The 21894-nt window shown below is 40.9% G+C and overlaps 1 protein-coding gene across 21 annotated transcripts in view; it reads left to right on the top strand.

Annotated features, from left to right (window-relative positions):
- ZDHHC8 (zDHHC palmitoyltransferase 8) overlaps window positions 1-21894 on the top strand; it is a 116279-nt gene that overhangs the window by 48938 nt on the left and 45447 nt on the right. For 2 of the 21 annotated variants that reach the window (XM_086856190.1, XM_086856192.1), the window contains exons 2-4: window positions 14409-14465; window positions 14554-14581; window positions 15090-15346. The exons of 16 other annotated variants lie outside the window; for them this stretch is intronic. Coding sequence is in view for 1 of the 5 variants with exons in the window: in XM_086856187.1 (XP_086712313.1) it covers window positions 7426-7472 (47 nt within the window). In the remaining 4 variants the exon portion in view is untranslated. Of the gene's footprint in view, window positions 1-7328; window positions 7473-14408; window positions 14466-14553; window positions 14582-15089; window positions 15347-16073; window positions 16232-21894 lie in introns of all 21 variants that reach the window. 3 more of the 21 variants (XM_086856191.1, XM_086856189.1, XM_086856187.1) reach the window with 3 other exon arrangements.

Here is a 21894-nt window from a genome sequence, read left to right as displayed (position 1 = left end):
TCTGATTAATGCAAAACCAAGCTAAAGCAATTTCATTCCCCAGTGACTTTATGCTGTCAACTACTTTGAGATCTGTCAGTTAGACAACCCTTAATCCATTTAGCATGTGCTTTATTGACATGAGCCAAATTTGTAGTTGGAGTATCATGTGGTGTAAGTCATGTGCCTTGAAAGTCTAAAGTACTCAATCAACTCTACCAGCTAAACCCATGATTTCAAAGTCTGAAATCAGGTTTGTTTGAATATTGGTATCATAAACCCCTTGAGATTGCCATTAGTTGCATTTCTGTCCTTTAATAGAAACCTATGCAAATTTTTCAGTTTCAGTCCAGCACTGGTTTTGGATGAACAAGGTTCCAGGGGCCAAGGCATGAAGTTAGCAGTCATTTCTTCTGGGAACTGTGGAGAATTGCATCCAGTGAGACTTACATTTAAAAATGAACTCATTACAGGCTGAGTATCGGTTAATGCTGTTAAAAACTGCAAACAGACTGGAAAATTTGGAGCTGATATATTAAGTGTTGGGTGAGGAAAGTGTTTCAAATAGATCACAGGCTGCTGGCTTCCATCAAGACATTGGCAACTCTTGTAATTGTGCTTCTGTGTTCCAAGTGCCTGTCAGAGGTCAGCATCTCTGGGAACGACAGTGTTTGTATTTGATGTCATTGTTTATGCTTTGATTCACAAGCCTGGTTTCTTTTTGTGTTTTCTTCAGTAGAAAGAGATGTTGTTAATTAATGTTCCCAGATAGGAAAGCCCATCACAGTTTAGCTAAACATAGCATGCACTTCTTGATAGGAATGCTCATCAACGTTTTGCTAAACTTAACGTGCATTTCTTAAATCTTTGAACTCCTTGTGTGGAGAAACTGGCCTGGCCTCATAATCAAAAATTAAAGGGAGGCTACTGCAGATTTCAGCTTGATCTCTTGCTTTAGATTTTTAAGTTCAGAGGCTGTTGCAGCAGCTTCCCAGGACCCAGTGTCTCAGAAAGAGGATCTCACTGTTAACATCACACACTGAGTGTTTGGGAGAAGAACTGATTTGATAACTTTTCTTCTTGAAAGATAAATATTGAGGGAGCTTCAGAATATTCAAGGGTTTCCCTCTTTGCAAATTTATATCACTGTACTGTAATTTCGAAAGAAGAATCTGTTACACTGTGAGAAGAACGTCATGGAGTTTAAAATGAAGTCTATTTTAGTTTTGCATAAATCCATCCTTACTAATCTTAATCTGCCTTTACTAATCTTGCTAGCCTTCTGAAAAATTGGAAAAGGCTGGTTTGAAATCAAGAGTGTGCAAACTCGAGTCAAAATCCAGTTCCTGAAGGCAGCTGGTGTGCAGTCAGCACCCTTTAGGTGCTTCCGATGGAGCTTCTGATAACTTGAATTATCCATGACTGATGTCTTTATCACAGCCTCCTGTGCTGTAAGGTGAGGGAGAGCCATCTGCTCACAGCAGGATTAATCCAATTGATGGCCCATGAACACAAGCTGCTGCTTCATGGATCTGCCTTTCTGAGTGATGGGAGAGGCTGTTGCTGTCATATCGCTGTAGAGACAGGCATGTGGCTCACTGCACTTGCAAAAAGTCCCTCAGGATGCCCAAGCTTTGTTTTCTACATCAGCAGCAAAAGAAACACTTGTTTAGGGTGTTCTCACCTACGGCTTTTACCTCAAGAAAACGAGGCTGGAACTAAAACCCATTGTACGCTCAGTATTATCTCAAAACTGAACTGTGGATTAAATCTTATTTTGCTTAAAGAGTGTAATAAATATTTATTTTGGGGAAATGGCAATGTCAGCAGAAGACTTAAATAAAAAAAATAGTTTGAGATTTCTTCTTTTTCCTTTTAGTTCCTTTGAGCTTTTCCTTTAGGGCTTCATTATGAACAATGAAATAGCAAACCAGCTCAAGGGCAGAACTGTACTCTAAGAATCATAACTGTGGTTATAAAAACAATTTTTTCTTCCATAGGATACCAGATAGCTTAAATTTTAACCCTGTAAAGCAGGATCCATGAACTGGGCCATATGAATTTTTGCTGATAAGGTTTTGAATTAATCCCATTTTGTACAGACCTGTGCTTGCAGAAGCTTAAGGAAATTCATCACAGTTGCAGATTGTTTTCCAAGTAATATCCTCATGGACTATGAAGCCTATCATTTTATGATAAATGCATAAAGGTTTTGCTTAACTTCATTTTCGAGCCACTCCATCTCTAATCTCTGTTGCTCAGTTTTTAAGTAGGCTTTGGCAGTCTGGCTGAACTACAGTAATGCTGACATTGAAATTGCACAGTACAAGCTGGGGGAAGGGATGTTAGAGGAGGCTCTCTGTAGACACAGCTTGGATTTTTTTCTCTCCTTTGATACAGCTGAAACTCTAACTTCCTGCACAGACAAGCAGTCAACGTGATTTTTGAATATTTGGGTAGAGGATAATATACAGCAAAGTAATTCAACTGTAATCCCTAAAGATGGGATAACAACATCCCTGCTGTACAAGTAGCTAGAATTATTCAGAAGGTGTAAAGGGGTTTTAATGTTATGAGGAGCTGCCTGTAAAGGGTGCTTTTGAGTAGGCACATCTGTAACTTTGCAAATGAAATCAGAGGCAGGCACAGACGAGGCTGCTGGGTTGTTTGCTGTGCTGAGGAGGTGACTAAGCATCTGCAGCTGCTGGCAGGTGTGCTCAGAGCTGCAGGTGTGGCTTCCAAGGCTGCTCTGCAAAACAGGCGTTTGCTCACAGTGATCATTGTTATCACTACTTGTTCCAGAACAATCATTGTTGAGATTACAGCATTAAATAAATATTTTCTTTATATTAGTGTTATTATTTTTTTAATCTGCCTGAGTAAGGGGGAATGACAGTAGATCTGGGAAGAGCTGTAGTAGGGAACTGGCTCTCGGGTATTTGGCTCAGAGCTGTTCTGATCCGTGGGGCTGTGCCAGGGCTGAAACAGGGGCAGCAGGGGGACATTTGGGCCAGCATTTAAGCTGCCAGTGCCAAAATCTGGGCCAAAGCATGAATGCCTTTGATAATCAATGTTTCCACTTTAGACATGGTTCCCTCTTGCTTACTGTAGCAGCAGATACTAAAGTATGAATTTCTCCAGGTTGAACTACTTTGAGATAACTGCAGAGGGGAAGGATTGTGTGAAGAGATACTGATACACTCTTCTTGTCTGTGAGTACACCTCAAGAGAGAACTATCCAAACATCTTTTGTTATCTGTGATCTTTGGCATAAACTTGAATTACATATCTGTCTCTGAGGCAGATGGCAAGCTTTTTCTTAAAAAAACCCCTAAAAACAGACTCAAATCTTAAAACCCACTGATTTGTAGCATCCATCCAAGGCAGTGTTTGTTAAAAGTGATTGTTAGTTGTACAGGAGTGTGTTGGCCTGTTCTTTTTTCCTAGTTTGGGTTTTACAGCCTGTGGTGTGGTGTTAAGCTGAAGGCAGAAGGGGAGCTGTGGCAGCGTGGGAAGCAAGCAGGGTGTTGGCACATAGTAGCTGCAGGCAGGAGCTCCATTCCCCATCCATTCAGAATCAGATGGCCAAAACCCACCCCAGGTTTATTCATCTTTCTACAGGCTTGTTCATACTTCTACAGGTTTCTGTCCAATTCTTTACTTCTTACTGTCATCTAAGTTATTGTTACAGAACAGAGGCTTATATGACAAATAGCAATGAATAGAATTCATGCACAAGTGGGTGCTGTTAATTTCAGTTATAGTTATTGAAAGGCTTTGAAGAAATTAAAAGGCTTGGGGTTTGTTTGGGGGTTTTTTTCCCTAAGAAGGTATATATGAAAAGTGCTCCTTTTAACAGATGGATGTGTGAATGATGAGGAGGTAATCTGATCTATAAATATAAATACAATTTCGTCTACTGGCTTCAGGCCAAAAAGCAATAGGTTTAAAAATCATTATAAATTAAAAACCGCTGCTTTAACTTGAAAATAGTTTTTCCTCTGAACAGAATATTTCACAGTGAATGACCAGAGAGGCTCTTGATGAGAATTGCTGTTTGACTGAGGAGCTCTGTCAGGCATGCAGATCTGGAAGTCACAGCATGCGACTCTACCCTTGTTGCCAAAGTTCTGCAGGCCAAATTATTCCCAGTGTGACACCTAAAAAACTTAATCTGTGTTGATGTGTATTTCCTCTTACAGTGCTCTTTTGCAACTATGAGTTCAGCTGTGCCGGGTCCACCTAGCCCTATATCCTGTCAGTGACTGTAGCCAGTAGCAGTTGCCTGAAAAGGAGTGTTAGAACAAGCCAGTTGAGACTGGCCAGAATACTGTCCCTGATTCCCACAACTGCAGTTCAGAGTGCTCTTAAATCAGCAGTGGTGCCTTCTTTGCACAGTGTCAGGCTAGGATCACAGAGTGTGTTGCAGGGAGTGCCCCAGCAGCATAGCTTGTGCCAGGGCTCGGTCTTCCAGCTTTTGGCTCCTTGTGTGGAGGAGGCAGGAGATCCAGACCCAGCTAGAGAGAAGCAGGGCTGGTGCCCAGGTTGGGAGGGACAGTCTGTTCACATGAACGTGTGGCTCCACCACCAGCAGGTCCTGGGCAGCAGTCCCACACCTCAGCTACTTGGAGCAGGCCTGGGAAGGGAATTTGCTTTCCTGAGAAATAATATTAACAAGCAATATTATGTTTTGGCCATAACTGAAGAATAATGTATTCTTAGTCTAAATAATTGTAATAAATCTAAATACTACCTTCTGTAGTCAAAAACTATTCAGCAAAAGTGGAGAGTTGAAATATGCAGAGGAAAAGCCTCCTCAAATAAAGGGCAGCATGTTATTAGGATCTGTTTTACTATCACAAGAGTACTGATCCCGTTGCATTTGTAGACTGCTGCTTTTCTTCCTGGGAAGGCTGTGAGGTTCATATGAACTGTGCTTCCTGCTAACAGCCCCACTGTTGAAAACTTAAGAGAGCTTTTCAATTTGCCAGACTTCTGGTGAAAGCCTCTGATCTGCATTACACAATTGAGCCTCAGTTCGTGCCTGTCAGAGGCCGGTAGCTGGTAACATGTGGGCAGCTCCAGTCTGCCTCTGAAAGGTTTTGTTCAGTGTGTGCCTCTGCTCAGCCCCATCAGTCCCTTGTCTTTTTCAAAATGTTAAGTACTCAGCTTTGCTCCAGTACATTATCTCACAAATCTTCTATTGTTTGGCCCTTTTCTGAAGAGCACATTATGAGTGGTGGCACGAACCATGGCCAAGTCATGTCTGCAGTGCCATGCAAAGGTACTCTGGGGTGGAACTGGTGCCACTCACCACTGAGTGCTTTGGGACTGCCTGAGTCAGGGTGCTTTGGACTTGTTCTTGGCCTAAACTTGTCAGTAGTATATAGCATAAAGTACTGTGGCTTTGTTCAATGGGGACAAGCAGTGACAGGTACATAATGTTCCTATTCTTGGAGTTGTCAGATGGAAGGGAGCTAATATGATAACCCATTATACTTTGTCTTGTGTGATCTTGGGAGATAGCTTATGCATCTAATTTCCACTGGAGAGGGTTGGAGGAAAGTGAAACAATCCCTGTTAAGGCTCAAATCCAGTCTAGCCAAGCTGTAGGGTTTTCATCAAGAGCGGGAAACAGATAGACAGGGACAGCTGCAGGAGGAGCTGCAACTTCTCTGGAAAAACTACCCAGGCGTGTATTGCAAGCAGGGGTAGCAGGACAGCACTGCTGTTCTGCACAGGGCCTCAGCTCCATGCAGTGGATGGATGGTCCCACAGCCCCTGCGGCACAGGGAGATGCCATTTCAGGGAGGAGCCTGCCTGACATTTCTCCCACCGCTGTACACTTGCCTGTTTCCAGGATTTGCTCATTGTCATAGAAGAAGAAAAGTGAATCAAAGACTTATTTATGTTTCCAAGTCTTACATCTCTGGGGTGTGCTGCAGGCCTTGTCCTAGAGAGCTCAGCCTTACCTCCTTTGCAGCAGCACCTCATTGCCCTGTGTCCCTGCTGAATCCTCCATTTTAGAGGACAGCTGCATGATAAAGAGTTCTTGTACCTTGATGGGCTCACAGAGGCAACCAGAGAAACCTCCTGGGGTACTCTGGGGTGTTGTTTCTTATGTTCTTAGTGAGACAGAAAAGAAAAGAAAGCCCAGAACCATGTCCCCAGTGTGTGCCCAGCCACTCACCCAGAGCCAGTCTGACAGTCAGTCATAGCTCCTGTGAAAAATGACTCAGTGCACATTCTTTATCTGGCACCTTCAGGCCTTGACTCCTCCTATTTACTTGGAAGGTGCAAATATTTAGATCTCTTCCAGAACAGATCTGTGTTATTGTTATTTAGAAGGTTTCTTTTCTTAAGCAATTTAGGTTTTTTCTTCTTTTGTGTAGATTTTGCCAAAATCAAAGATTTTTCCAAGCAAGAAGCCTATGTAAGCACAACTGTGTAGTGGGGAGAACGTTTCTCAGCTTGCTTTCCCTTTCCTAAAGACAAAAGAGCCTTATTGAAATGTGCTTCCTTTCTGACTGCTAATGGCTTTTCCTTCCTTCCTCCTTGAAATGAGCTTAACATTCTCCCATCCTGTTGGGTATAAATTTCAGCCTGGGCTGTTTTCCCTGTTGAGGTGTTGAGTCACTGGCCCTGAATGGGAACCTGTGATGAGGCAGGGAGGAGAGAGGGCTTGGGAAGAAAGAGTTTTTCCAGAAGTTTAGTGGTACATGGGATGAATTTCTTTAAAAAACAAGGGTAAGGTGCTATTCATTTTAGCTTGGGGCTGCTCATATGCTCTTTTCCTCGTTTTATTTCTGGGTACTTTTCTTATGGATCTGGATAAATTCCAGGACATAATACACAAAATACATAAAGGAAGAGCTGGTTCCTGCTCAATAACAATGTTCCATTTTAAGCTGTCTCAGGTTAAAGGGGAAAAAAATACGATGCTTTATCACTCAAATCCATTTGTCTCCTGGAAGAATGATGCTGAAATCTTGCTTCAAAGGCTCTGTGTGGGAATTGTGTCCTGAAGCCTGGATATTCTCCAAGGCTTAATTAAGCTTATTCATAGAAACCCTAAACTTTATGAACTGGACAGCAGACTTCTAAATTTGTCTCTAAGTGCGAAGAGGGTATTGTTTCTGCACACTCTGATTCACAACACTGAACACAGGCATAGACTTTGGAATAATTAGTAAAATGGGCGGGAGTTCAAGCAAGCTTTGCTCTGCAACATACCAAATGAGCTAAACAAGTCATCTTCCTATCTGCATTTTTCTCTCTTAAGTAAGGTGTCATTTTGTGTGGTGATGGGTTGTGTCATGTGGGATGTATCTTCTCTGTCTCCCCTCCAGAAATTCTTACTGGTCTAAAGTCCATTGTGGCAGATATGAAAATCATGTGGCAGAGACGAAAATCTGCATCTCTTCCCATATCATCTTGCTCTGCAAAATGAAGAAAACAAGGCTGAGCAATGGCATTAAACCAGCAAGAGTAAGGTTAGCTTAGCGCCTAACATACACTTTGACAATTTCAGAGAAATCTGAACCCAAATATCTTTGTTACTAATATCTATGCTTTGGAGGTTTCTTTTGCCCTTTTTTCCTCCCTCAAGCAATATGTCTCAGAAATTAACTTCTAAAATCAAGACTCAAATTATTATTGTAATTATTGTAAGGTATCTGAGCTTGTGTGAAAGCAAACTATTGTTCAGTTGGCTTAAGCAAAAAAGGATGATTTTGTTTGGTAGAAAAGCAGGTGAGATTTCAAAACCAGTTGAAACCAATGTGTGCTGCCACCTTCATGGATTTGTTTAGGTTGCAGTCTTCTCTCTGGAGAGCGAGCAGTTCAAGAGGGTCATAAAAGTGGTTTGGAGGGCTTTTTTTGTTGGTGTTTGAGGGGGTATTTTTATTGTTCTCCTTTAATTGCAGATCAGTTTATAAATGATAAGATTTTTCAGTAATATTTCCCTTTTAGAAAGCTCACATATAGGTGAAACTGAAGGGTTTACTTGGGTTTTTAAAGAATTCTACCTTGAAGGAATATTTCCTTATTTTTGGTATTACTTAGGATTTATATATCAGGATTATTATACATAGAATTTATGTAATATTATATTTTATACAACTTTCCTCACAGAATCTTAAATAAGTGCACAAAAAGGCTGAACAGAAGTATCACTTGGACAGAACAAGTTGTATGCTTTGCTTTCATCACAGTTTTGTCAGTGTTTGGGCAAATTGCAAAATGTCTTCTGTTAAGAATTTTGTCCACCCAGAATTCCACTGCAGATTAGTTTTGAAACTTGCTGCTCAAAGAAATTTAACAAAAAATATCCTATGTAAAATTTAAAAAATTTTGGTAGTGTTAACAGATAGAAATGTTGATTGACTGTATTTTTTTAATGTAAGTCATAACATTTAGACATGTAAAAATATAAGTGCTTTTTAAAATGTAAAATAGCTCCACGAGACTGCCTAACTCTCTGTGCATGACATCTCCAGGCTGCTTAAGTACTGTTTGCTTTGTTAGTGAGATGAAACAAGGATTTCAGAATGAGACAGTCGTGGTCTGGAGAAGCAATTGTTATCAGTGAACTTTGTTTCTTGGAAAATGAGGCTCTTAGTACTGGAAACTTTGGCTTTGATATTTTGGAGCCTTCATTTCACACAGATGTGCAGGTCCTGTTCTGATGACCAGGAGTCACTACGGATTTCAGTGCGCTATTTCAGCCTCCAACCTGCTTGAAATTTTGCACCTTCCTCCTGTCTGTGCTTGAATAATGAGGAAAGAACCACAGGCTGGAAAGCAGCTTAACTAATCCAGGTTAAAGAGGCTGCAGTTTGGGATAGCTGAGGTTTCCTTGCTTTGGCAATTGCCTACCAAAGTGTAGAGTGTGAGTAAAGTGTCTCTAAAGCATTCACAAGTCTTGTGGCTGCTGATCTGATATTGGAAGATTTTAATTTAACATAGAACAAATATCATCATTATCTTTCATATCTCTGAAAGCAGCACTGTGCTCTGTATCTTTTATGTTTGATCCTTGCAGGCGCTTTGAATGTGTACCTTATGCCCTGTATCCTGCTTTTGAATCTGCAGCACAGTATCATAACACTCCATCTTGCAGTGAAAGAGCCAGCTGTAGATTGAAGCTTAGGAAAAACCTCAGGGTTACACTCTCTGTCTGAACTGCTTTAGGGATCAACTCAGCTGAATTCTAATTTAGAGAAGAAAGCTTTCCATGGTAATTTGCACTGTAAACATTTAGGGAGGTTTGTAAGAGTTTATCTTGAAGTGTCCTTTAGGCTGATTGTTCTGTTTTTATGAAAATTTTGCTTGTGAGAGCCCTTGAATACACACTAGTGAGGAAAGAGGTGAATAGAAGTAGACCACAGAATTCTGAATCTATAGAACATCATGCAGCAGGAGACTAAACTTTGTAAATAAATATTGAACAACTCTATCCGAGCATCTTCACAGCTCATATTTGAAGTTCAGTAGTGTGGTGCTAGCCCATCTTGAATCCTGTGTCCATCAAAAAATTCAAGGTCAGGAAGGCTCAGAGAAAGCTCAGATCTACCAATCAGTTCTTTTTTGGTTGGAAATGCTTGTAAGAAGGCTCTTATTTTTAGTGTCTGACACTGGAGATTGGAACTGGAGTGGGTGGAAGGATGGAGGTCCTTGCAAAAAAACATCAGACCAAGCAACAAGGCTGCTTCCCTGAGGAAGAACACGATGGTGTTTGGCTGCCAGAGTCCTGGACAGCTGCTGGCTGAGCTGCAGGATCAATGTCAGGCTAGTTCTTTAGTGGAGATCAATGAAGAGGTAGTCCCTTTCTGTGTCTTTTTATTGAGCGGTTCTATGGGCAGAAGTAATTTCAGCAAATCTAGGAGGATTTGGCTTCTTTCTCTGCCCTTTGGCTTAAGACTGTAGTTTTCTGTAAACTGAAAACACCATTGTAAAAATCCAGAATCACAACCCTCTGTAACAGGTCACAAGCCTGCCTGTAAGGAAGTGGCCATGTGTGAGCAGGACAGGTCTGTCACCTGGGCTGGCAGCAGGGAAGTCTCATCGACTGCTTGGTGAATGGCAGCTTCCTGAGCTGTCAGACTCATTAAGGACACACTTCTAATTTGGTCAGGCAAGGGCTGCCAGGCTGCATTGTGTGGGGTTAAGCAGCGTGAATAGAGCCCGTAAGCAAAGCTGCTGGAATCTGCTTTTGTGTTCCCTTTGGACGCCTGTCCTCCGCTTTTGGCTTCTTTTCCAGTTCGAAGTGGCCACGTGGAGTTTTGGCACGATGACTGCTGTTGGTAGATGAGTTATAGATTGCAGAAGTGATCTAACTTGTGCTGAGAGGAGTTACTCAGCTTCTCTTCTCAGCTGTTTTTGCATGCATACACTTAGAGTGTCAATTCACTACTTTGTGGGACTTAATTAGAAATGGATTAAACCCTTTCTCTTTAAAACCCAATTTGAACTGCTAGAGGTATTTTCCTTATCATCCCTGCTCACACGTGCTAGGCACTGCCTATATAGCAATTAAAATTTGCATTTCTTTTCTACCATCAAAAGATAACCTTCCTCCCCTTCCCACAAGCCATGGAGTCCTGCAGGTGTTTTTGGAGGTCTGACAGTTGTGCCTTCGCCATGCACTCCAGTCCCTGGAAGAGCTGGGAGGCTGTGGACTGACCCTTTGGACACGGGAGAAACCCCCACTTTGCTGGTGGGGAAAACCTGCCCCATGCAGTCTGGCTGGCTGGGTGTGCTGGCGCTGTGTGAGTCTGGCTGGAGCAATTCCTCATGGGATTATTGTGAAAGGTTGAGCAAGGAGAAGAGATTGTTTTCATCTCATAAAGGGAACAACCAGATTGTCTCACTGCTGTCTTTCCCCCGTGTGCGTCAGAATACTGTTAATTTAGGAGTTGGAACCCAGTGGAGGATTTTCTGATTCTCTACCATGTGTTTGCCTTTGTGATTCCAGTTTCTTTCATCCTTTGGGGATGTTTCTTCCCTGACATCTTCAGCCTTACCAGAACTTATTTTTGTTTCTGCCAGAGGAAACACTGAAATTAATAGTACTTGGTAACCATTTTCTACATCTTCATCTGATTGATCTGATTATGTTAAGACTGAGTCGAATACTCCATTAAGAGTTTCAAATGCTATGAGAACTGAAGCAGGAAGAGGTTTCCCAGGAGACTGACTGTGTGTGCCTGTGTGGAGCAGACTTGGCAGGGAATTGGCCTGCACAGTTCCCTGCCAGAGAGCAGCACAGCTCCAGCACTTCTGTCACCAGATACCTGGGGTGATCCTGAGCTGGGAATAGACACCTGCTGGCTCAGAATTTTTTATCACCCTGGGGGCTGCTCTGCCCTCCAGAAACAAGGGGAATTCATGCCTCTGCCTGTTCATCTACAGGAATATTGATGTAATGCAGTGCCCCATTTTGGGAAGCAGTGTTTTTCCAAGGATGGAAAAGTGCTTGCTCTGTGGGAGGGAATACTTCTTGCAAACAAGCACTGAATTTCCTCATTTTACTTTACTAGGGATTTCTATTAGAAAATAAGGCTGGAGGGGGGAAGTTTGGAATGATTCTGGGAAGCTTTGACTCAGAAAAGGGAGAATGATTCATGTTATTACTGTTATTTATTAAGGAGAACAGACCATGAACATGATCTTTTACTTATCTTTGGAAACCTAAAGCACTTATGCAGTGACCCCAAAAGAGTTTGTGGGTTTGAACCAAGATCTTCCAACATAAAAGCTAAATCCCAGCTGTGGGAGCTGGCCCACAACATTTTATGAGGATGTACTCCTATTACCTTCATACTTGATAAGTATTTTAATATCCTTAGTGCTTCCCTTCTCTGTTTGTGAAACGAGGTAGTAAATAAGGCTTGAAACTTGACCCTTTCTGTGCTGTGACAGTGGTCAGTTTATCTCTGGTTATTGCTGGGGTCTCAATGTAAGAGGTTATTCAAGAGTCAGTCTAGTTTTGGTGGGGAGAATTTGATTTCTGAGAAAAGCAATTTGTTTAGTAGTAACGTGTTTTGTCTTTTTAATTTGGAAATAAACATTTACTTCTCCAAAAATAACTTTCCTGTTAATAATCAAAACCTAAGATAATCAAAGGTATAATTAGAAAGGACGTCTTAAGCTCCATCTTAAGATAATACTGAGAACTGTGAGATAATTTACATTTGTGTTTGTATTCTACTGTGAAAAATAGATAAGTGCAACCTGAACAATGTTTTAATTATATTTGGTAAGAGAATTTAAATGAGGAAAAATCAAAACTTGACACAGTCTATGTCCCACCTGCAACTTTATTATTGTATTTCAGAAGGTAGTATAACTTCATCTTTTAGCTAATTCCTTAGGTCGGTTTTTTAAGGAATCAATCAGACAAGGTTCTGTCCATTTTATGGAAATAGAAAGGCACTTGACTGTGGCCACACAGTTTTGTCTTCTCCACTTGTAGTATCGTACCGTACACCCCTAATACTTTTGGGTGTGCTGTCAGAGGCTGAGAATCAGAGAAGTTAAGAGAGAGTTTTAACTCATAGGTTTAACTTCAAGAGTTAGAGACTGTAACAAATATCTCCATTACCCTCCTGAAAAATCCTGTTAGCAAAGCGGTCCCATCGTATCTAAGTTACTGGCTTGAGTATTGCTTGCATTGTCTGTTAAAGTGTAGCAGCTCAATCTCAGAGATTGAGAAGGCATTGCAAAGACTCTACTAGCGAAAAAAAATGGATAGGAAGGACAAATTGTTGCAGCAAGTATAGAGACTTGAACTTAGACTGTATTTCAGTGCACTGGCGAAGGCAAAGTCCTCAGCTTCCACAACTGTGAATCAAACACTTCTGACTAACTTAACACCCATCCCAGAAGGATTTCCGTACAGGCTCAAGAAAACTGATTTGTGTCAGTTGGAATAATCACACTGCTCAAAGTTAAGAGGTCTCCAAGGTTTTGTATAATCAACAAAAATCTTAATTGCGTTCAACCCCAGATAAGAATTTATCAGTAATAACGGATATTTAGTTGACATGTAAGCAGTCCTGTGAGGTCACCAAAAAACATTTATTGGATCATATCTGCTAGTTGAGTTGAAAGTTTTCTTTGCTTAAAGGTCCAAAGTAATGTCAGCCACATGGCCATGGAAGAGATGTGATAAGGCATTGAAAATCCATCAGTGTTTTCTTCATAAAGCTGCAAAATAAACACATTGAACTTTCCTGTAGTCAATTTATGCCTGAAATCATCTTATCCTGTGTCCTGTGAGAGAATCTGAGAAACTGCTGTGGAAGAAATAAGATCCTCTGTCAGGATTGTGAATACCTTCCAAATCTGAACTCGGTGAGCTATGCACTCAAGTACTGGAGTCTATGGGTGACCTTACAGGGAGGGGCTGCATAAACATACAAACATATACATAACATAAACAAACATATGTCAAACATATTGTAGAGGTTTCCTCCTACTGGGCTTGGACTTTGTAGCTCAATTAGGTTGCCAGAATTAAACACGATACAGTTTGTGGCTTTTGTGTCGTATTTCTTAATGCAGTGCCTGATGTACAAATCGAATATTGCAGCAGAATACAGGGATCAGTAGTTACCCTACCAAGTGACCTGTCTCCTTTCCTTGCTTTGACCTCTGGAGCTCTCCTTGGCTATCCTCGTCTCCCTCCCCAAATCAGCAATCTCTGCATAAAGGAAATGAGCATCAAGATCGTTCCCAGCAAGAAGTATCTTCATAATAAGAACAAAATCTCTATTTCATGGAAACATTTTATGAGTCAACATGCCGAAATCCACAGTTCAGGCAGTACATCCCAAAGATCATTATTAAGTAGTATGGTTAAGAACTGTTTTCTTGGGAGTGATTTTGCTACTTGGGCAAATCTCTCACAGGTACAGCCTATTAGGAAGTGCAGACCTCTTCCTATAAACAAGCAAGCAAAAACAATCCAAAGGACAGCAATGATCTGTTGCCTTGCCAGTAGGGAAAGTCCAAGAGAAGGCATAGACTTCAGCAGAAGTAGAATCTTGGGGGGAAAAGCTGTAGTCTATAATGGGATTTTTTGAAGGAACCATTTATTCTGTACAAAATTGTCCGGTCAAAAGAGCTGATGAGTTTAAGGAACCAGCAGAAATACCCAAGGAAAAGCTCAGGCAGCCCAGCCTGGTTATTGAATTGAATGCAACACTCTCTTTGTATAGTACAGGTGGGCCTGAGAAGAGATTTAAGTCATCTGCTATGCAACATGATTTTCTTTGCCATAGCCAATTTCATCTACAGCAGCCAACACTGATTTTTCAAGTGGGTAACTCCAGCATTTGCAATCTGAGAATGCAGCCCCCTTTTTTATCTTTTTTTTCCTCTTTTTTTTTCTTTCTCTTTTTTTTTTTTTTTTTTTTAAATTGAAGATGATCAAAAGAACTCAAATTACAGGAACTTCCCTCACCTGAGAGGCACAGAGTTTGGTAAGTAGATCTTTTTGAAAATTCTCTTAAGAACACCCCTAGCTTCAGCCTGGTGATTCAACACTGATCTGTTCCTCTCTTCTCCTAGGAATAAGAATTCAAGTACCAGCAAGAAGGTAAGCTGTGTAGTGAGTTATTACAAATTTCACATCCATTCCAAAAAGATTCTTCCTAGAAATCCTTTGAATATGAAATTCAAATACTCTTTGAAGTCAGTTGTCTTGGAAAATTTTCTGGTCCTTTTTTTTTTTACCCAGTTCATGTAGAATGTGATAATTTATTCTTTTGTTTCCTTGGCTGAAGGGAATTCAGTGTGTATTTTTGCTTCACCCCTCTAGTTTGAGTGATTCATCTTGCCTTCCAAAGTGATTACATGTCCATCAATCCAACCACAAACCCCTTTTTGAAAACTCCTTGCTGCTGTTATATATACTGAATAAATCCCAGCCAGACTACCTCAAACATATGTTTCTGTGACACAATAAAATGACTGCAGGGATTATAGCTCTCTGTAGCTGCAACTGAGAGCGTTGAGCAAATAAACCAAACAACTTCACATTCCCCACCCCACTCGGTAAAACCACTGCAAACTGTGTATAACCTGTATTTGTTCTTTTCCTGCAGCATCCAGAAGAGTCTGTGGAAGCAGCTACCTGGAGCAGCTCTCTTGCTGTTTTCCACCTGCTTCAAAATGGATTTCTCCTGAACCCTGAAAGCAGTGAATTCTTTTGAAAGAAAATTACCTGACTGAAGCAGAATACAATATGAAGAGTCTTCCACGTTAGTCCTATATCCAGGAAGCCTCCCTTCAGGATTAGTGGTTCCTCGGATGCTTTGATAGCCAGGGCTGGCAGTGTTCTCACAGGCAGAGTAACTTTCAGGTGGCCTCCTTGGCTCTGGTTTTGCCTCAGGTTGTTTTTACTTCTCTTTCCTCAGAGCTGTTTTTCCTTGTCAGCTCCTCTTCTTCCTCTTTTACTCATGTTGTTCTTCAAGAGCAAATTCTCATAAGCTTACATCATGGTTGCTCTGTCTCCACCTTCTGCTCTTTGTATTTCAGTATTATATTTCACTTGTTATGGTTTATTTTTAATCAAACCATATCACATTACTTTTTGGGGCTACAGAAGAGTGTTTGACATGTTTAAGTTGCCACTGTGAGGTTCTTCTCCAAACAGAATTCAAACCATTATGTTGCAATCTGTACCAGAGCCTTTCTAGCAGCTGTGTTTATACAGCTTCTAGTAAAATGGGTCCCTGATTAGGATTTTTGAATGGCTCATTCACTGAAAAAATGGTGTTTTGAACCAGCTAAAGCTATTTTAAAAATTGGGATAATATATGATTAAAAGTTTCGGTTTGAAGAAATCAGTGGCAACACCCTGCCAAATTTTAGGCCTCAAACATCCTCACCATTAGTATCATAAAGATTAAGTTACTGGATTTTAACTGGGAAAGAAGTGGTTTTCTTTTGCTTGTTAAAAAATTAACTGCAAAAGTCATTTGTCACAGATTGAAAATTTAATGTTTAGTCACCCAAAATTGTTGAAGCTCGGTAAATTAGATAAAACTGAAGATAGGTTCTTTGTTGTTTTTTTTTTAATTTTCCAGCAACAATGACTTGAGGGCAACTTAATCTAGAACAGAAACTGAACATTAGGCAGTTCTGGAGTTGCTCCACTGTTATCAAGACAAGCTTTTTGAAAAACCAAGCCCCATCCTCAGCAGAGTGACACTGACACACACCACAGACTCTGTGTGTTGGGCAGGTGGGTTTTCAGGAGCCTGTCTGCTCCTTCCATGCCAGGCAACCTCCTCAGGAGGATGTAGAAGCAATAGCTGCTGTCTCAAAAGCAGTGCCTTCTGCAGGGAACCCTGAGGCTCTTCCTCCCACTGGTGAGGCTGTGGACAAAAGGTTTCTCATCCTTGCTGTTCTCCATGGTGGAGGTGGCAGCTGCATTTCCAGAATTCTGCAGGTTACTTGTGTTCATGCTGCAGACACTGGTGCTGTACAAAACTAAAGGCTCATTAAGGTAGGGAAACAGAAGTGCTGCTTCTGCTCCATTAAACTGGAACTCAGGATTAAAGGACCAAAAGCTACTTCGACTGACAAACTTCATATTTAAATGTTTTTTAAATTGTAAACTAAGAGCAAAGATTTATAAGTTTGTGTCATGGTCCATAAATCTGGATTTTGTCCTTTGCCTCTAGACAAATTGCTTGTAGAGGAATTTGTAGTGGTTTGGATAAGTCTAGGTTTCAGCAGTCAGCCCTCTTAAGTCAGACATATATGAAACATCTGTGATTGTTTCAGGAACTTGGCAGACAATCACATACTTAAATCACATTTTCCCCTTTGAACATTGGAAATGTCCATATATAAATTAGACACACAAGCCACATAACTCTGCATTTGCGAATTAGACAAGGTATCAACCTGCTGTTACCTTGCAAATCCTGCTGCAAGGTAAGAGCAAGTTGATACCTTGCCATAGTGAAAGAGAGCAGTTTAAAGTTATTTAAAACTCTCTAACTTTTTTGTGCCCTGAAATAAAACCTAAGAGCTTTAAGGGGAGTTGTTGCTAAATGGCAGGCTACTTTAGTGTTCAGAATTTGCAAGTTAGCCAAAAGACTAAGACTAAAATCAAAAGGTTCTTTGAGTAAAATTTTACAACCCCTCCTTTCCAAGCAGAATTGCTGAGTTACGTGTGTAGTTGTCACATGCTGGGCCCCTGAGTACATTCACCATGCTGTTGTGCAGAGTCTGTCTAGAATCATCTCATCCTGTAATGAGATCATGTGAATTCAAAGCATATGAAACTTAATCCTAGTTTTCAGGATTATACCCTGTAAATTTAAAATTGCAGAGTATAAAAAACACATAATGTTCCTGACTGCTTATTATAAAAAAGGGGGCCCAGCTCATTGTGAACCAGCTTTGGTTCTGCCGCTGAAAGCAGAATTTGGTAAAGGAACTTCAGTGGGAGATTGAAGCTGATGTCTGGTGACCTTTGTCAGGCAGAACAAATGATTCTATGTTTGCTAGAATTGTGTTAGTGCTGGATGCTTCTGGTACAGCCTGAGCAAACAAAGTTTACAAGTCTGGCTGTCTATCAGCAAACTTTGCCTTTTGATTAAGTCTACAAATGCTGCAGCATGGACCCTCCAGGTAGGAATTTAGGTTCTGCTTTATTTGATGCCAGGTCCTTCAATAGTTCTAGAAAGTAATTTTGCTTGTAATAGAAAAGCGTGATGAAAACAGACATAATCCTAAAGAATGTGTTAAAATCAATTGCTGTGTCTTAGATTACTGCATAGGACATGTCCTTTGGTACACACAGGAATTGTTTGAACAGTTAAAGACAGCAAGGAAGAGGCTGTCACACACATACAGGCAGTACCTCTGTGAACTCCAGCTCTGGCATGACAAAGCAGAGCTATCTACTGTTTAGGCTTAACCCAGCTCATAGTGGACACAGAGCCAAAACTAGGCAAGAAAACGCTCCCCAAAACAGAGAAGCCAAAATTTGCAACCAGTCATTGTCTTCTGTATGAACTACCTCTAAGAGCTAGAGGCTACATGCTTCTGACTTGACCACTAAAATGCTATGAATTTACTGTGGAAGTACCCTTGGTAGCTTTGAGCTTGAGGATGTACAAGGTTTCTTAGCAGTGTTCAATGACCTGTCTTGTGTAATGCCGGGTCTTTCAATGTTCAGCTCACTGCTTTATTCTAAGGACAAGCTTAGTTGGTTGCCAATAGTCCTTCTGTAGCAGAGATTTTAACTCTGCCTGATTGAGCAGCATCACACTGGAGGGAATAAAGGTGGAAGGATTGTCTTCCCCAAAGCTGATGCTGGAACAAAAATTACCTACACTGGCTCCAATATGTCACTGATGTGGAAAACAAGCTTATTGTTTTCTTCCAGCACTTTCTGCCACCTCCTTTACCTTTCTTTCCTTTCTGTCTTCTGTACTTTGGCCTCACTGCTCTCTCCTATATATCTCTCTCTTCTTTCAGTTATTGTTCCTTTACACGCTTAATGCAAGGCATCCCAGTTTTAACTGGGTTTTTTTGCCTTATTCCCTGGGAAACATCTATATCCTTTCTGTTCCCTTCCCAGGGTGTATTTTTATGCCAGCATTGGTGCATCTCAGCCAGTTGCAAGCCTCCCTCTCCTCCAGCTGAGCAAGAAGTTGATAGCAACAGACTGTGTGCCTGACTGGACTCAGCTGAGCATCTCCCCTTTGGATGTTCTTGGTGGCTGCTGCCATGCTCCCCACAGCATGGCCCAGTTTCTCTCTCTGTGGTGATGAGAGGGTTGGCATAGAAACTGTAAAGCAACCTGGCATCTTCCACAACTGTATTTATTTGCCCCTTGAAGAATGTAACTTTCCTTTTAAGGAAGACAAACCTATTTGGAAGATATTCTTGACATCTTTGGGGTAATACAGTGTAGTGTTTCTCTTACCAGCCTATCTGAACCATTTCAGGAGGTTGTGGTGGGTTAGAGCTGATTGGCAGCTGTCAGTCACTGGTTCTGCATTGTCAGTGTTTTTCTTAGGCAGGCTGAATTGCCTGATGGAACTCTCTGGAATGTAGCAGGAGGCAGTGCAGCATTTTAAATTAATTGCTTGTGGAGATAGCTGCAGGATTGTGGTGTCAGAAAATATTGCTAAATCTCCAGGGATTTCTTGGCATTTTGTTGCCACAATAAAGTCATAGTTGTCAGAGTGGCTTAGTACAGCCACCAATATATGTACACTTATTTATGCAGCCTGAAAATGTAGTGCAATAATAAAATACTCTATTTACATTTCTGAGACTTGCATTCGAGTCTTCTAATGCTGCTTTTGTCATTGTCTAAATGCATATTTCTTATATATGAAATTTATAGACATGTTAAGAAGAGTTGTCAGTAAAGTCACGTTTTGCAACCAGTCTTAAACATGATCCTAACTTGTGGGTTTGCGTCTCTGTTGTTTTTTCACCTAAGCATTTCAGTTTTGGAAATCCATATTTATAAGTAATTTGTTCCACAGTAGAATTGCCATGGCATTGTTAATACCGGGATGACAAGTGGCCTGAAAATGAAGTGTTGAGCAAACAAAAGCAATTTCCACGTGAGCTTTTTTTGACTGTCCTGAAGTCCATCCAGTCTGTGTTGTGGAGCATTTGCAAAGTAAGATTAATTCTGGGCAGACCTGCTGCTGAGTTACAGGAAGGCAGTCAGCTGAGACCAAAAAATGAGGCTCCTGTGTCTCCAGCTTTCACCTTTCAACCAGTCAAAAGTTTGTTTGCTTTAAGAATGTAAAGGTATCTGTTTTACTGTGTGTCATAATTGAAACCTCCATGTTCAGGGTTATGTTCACTATAAATTATCCTAGTTGCACAAGTGTGAAAAACACTTGTGCTGTATGGTGTTTTTCTCACACTGTATTTGTGTCCATTCCTCTTATGTCCAGTGAGATGTTTCAGTTAAAGCATTATGGTTAAGTCAGAAGAGCATCCACCCTGTCAGCAACTTGGAGAATGCTCCAATTATCTTCTTACCCATGTCTGTGGGACTAAACCATGAACATCCCTGCCAGGTTGCTCAGTCGTTCTGACCCAAGCAGGATTGCTTACATGAGTGAAAAATTCAAAGTCATCTTGCAGTGCTGCTTAACAAAGTTGTGCCCACACTGGTCGTGGTAGAGTGTTACTGGAGGAGCTTTCCTCATGCTTATCTGTGCTTTTACTCCTTCCATTTGTCTTGTTGCCTTGGTGCCTCTCGCTTCTGGGTTTTTCTTTAGGAGGAGCTTTATGTCTCTGTTAGGATACATTTGTGAATTCACTGCTTTTTCTCCCAGAACTTAAACTGGAGACAGATTTTTAGTATGTTTTACAGAACAGATGTGAAATCCAAGCTAATTAAACTAATCTGATAAAATAGGTTTTAGAATTAATCTAATATAAATGTGCTACTCTGTAAAAAGCACACATCAGCAGTACTTATTGTCTGTAGCTACAAGAGTGGGAAAAAAAAAGCCCACACGCATTCAGCTGCTGCAGCAGCAAAGAATTTCCTTAGAACAGTGGACATGATAATCACAATGCAGTTTGTTAGCCTAAACTTGCTAATAAAGGTTTGTGCTCAGACCTAGTCTCAGTGAGAAAGGAGAGACTGAGCTGAAAATCATCTGTGGAAACCTGGCAGATTTGTGAGTTGGGTGAAGAGAAGATAAAATATGATTTTCAGGCTGTAATGAAAGATGGTTTTGGAGGATGTGTGCATGTGCAAGGAGCCTGAGGGAAGAAGTGGAAGATAGGAAATTCTGCGTCTTTGAACACTGACAAATCACCTGGCTCTGCTTAATGATCTGACAGCATCTTCTCACCAGCTGCATTAAGATTTGGGCTATTCATCACCTTCATAGATTCATAGCATTAGGTAGCACAACTTTTCTATCAACACATGATTTTTCCTGCCTGGTGAGCTGAAGAAAAGCTTCTTACAGTTCCTTCAGTAGGGGAAGTACACAAACAGGCAGGTTCTACTCCATGTCAGATTATGGGATTTGTGTCTCTGAACCATTTTTGTCTGCCATAACCATTTCAAGTTGGAGACATTGATTCCAGAAACTGATATTTTGCTATTCATCATTAAGGATTTGGTCAAAGGTTTCTTCTGATCGATTTATTTATGCCTTCATAAACTTGCCTCTCAGTAAGACTTCCCAGTGTCTACTGTGATAAATTTAGGAATGGCTGAAGATCATAAAAAAAAAAAAAAAAAAAGAGAGGTTTTCATAGAGATAGCATTTGTTTTGGGAAGCGGTGGTATCTTTACCATTTATTACTGGGAAGCAACTTTGTCATCACATTTGTTGGGAGACAGCTGTACAGCTGCTGGATGGAACTAGTTTTTAGAAAGCTGGTTTATAAGAAGTGACATTCATCACTGATCCACTGAAAGGCCTTGGTCCTGCCAAGACTAATGGGTACACTGTAACATCAGCAACTATATTGAAATAAAAAATGATAGTTTTTACAGTGTTTGGGGGTTGGATTTAATAACATTTTAAATGTTTTTGTGTGAAGATGGTGTTGATGGTTCTGGTGGTGAAGTTATATTGGTCACTCACGTGATTTGCTGTAGATTGAAATATAGATAATAGAATTTGGGAAGGATCTTTCAGCTCATTGAGTCCAACACTTAACCTAGCACTGCCAAGTCACCACTATACCATGTCCCCAAGTGCCACATCTACACCTTTAATGCCTCCAGGGGTGCTGACTCAGCCACTGCCCTGGGCAGCCTGTTCCAAAGCTTGACAACCCCTTCAGTGAAGAAATGTTTTCTGATATCCAACTTAAACCTTCCTTGGTGCAACTTTATGGCCTTTCTTCTTCCTGAGGGTCTCCCCTTGGCATCTTTTCCTCCAAGCT

Source organism: Cyanistes caeruleus, chromosome 18 (assembly GCF_971803275.1).
Source record: "Cyanistes caeruleus chromosome 18, bCyaCae1.hap1.1, whole genome shotgun sequence".
NCBI lineage: Eukaryota > Metazoa > Chordata > Aves > Passeriformes > Paridae > Cyanistes > Cyanistes caeruleus.
Note: the sequence above shows the minus strand (reverse complement) of the source record. Positions and strands in the feature narration are given on the sequence as shown.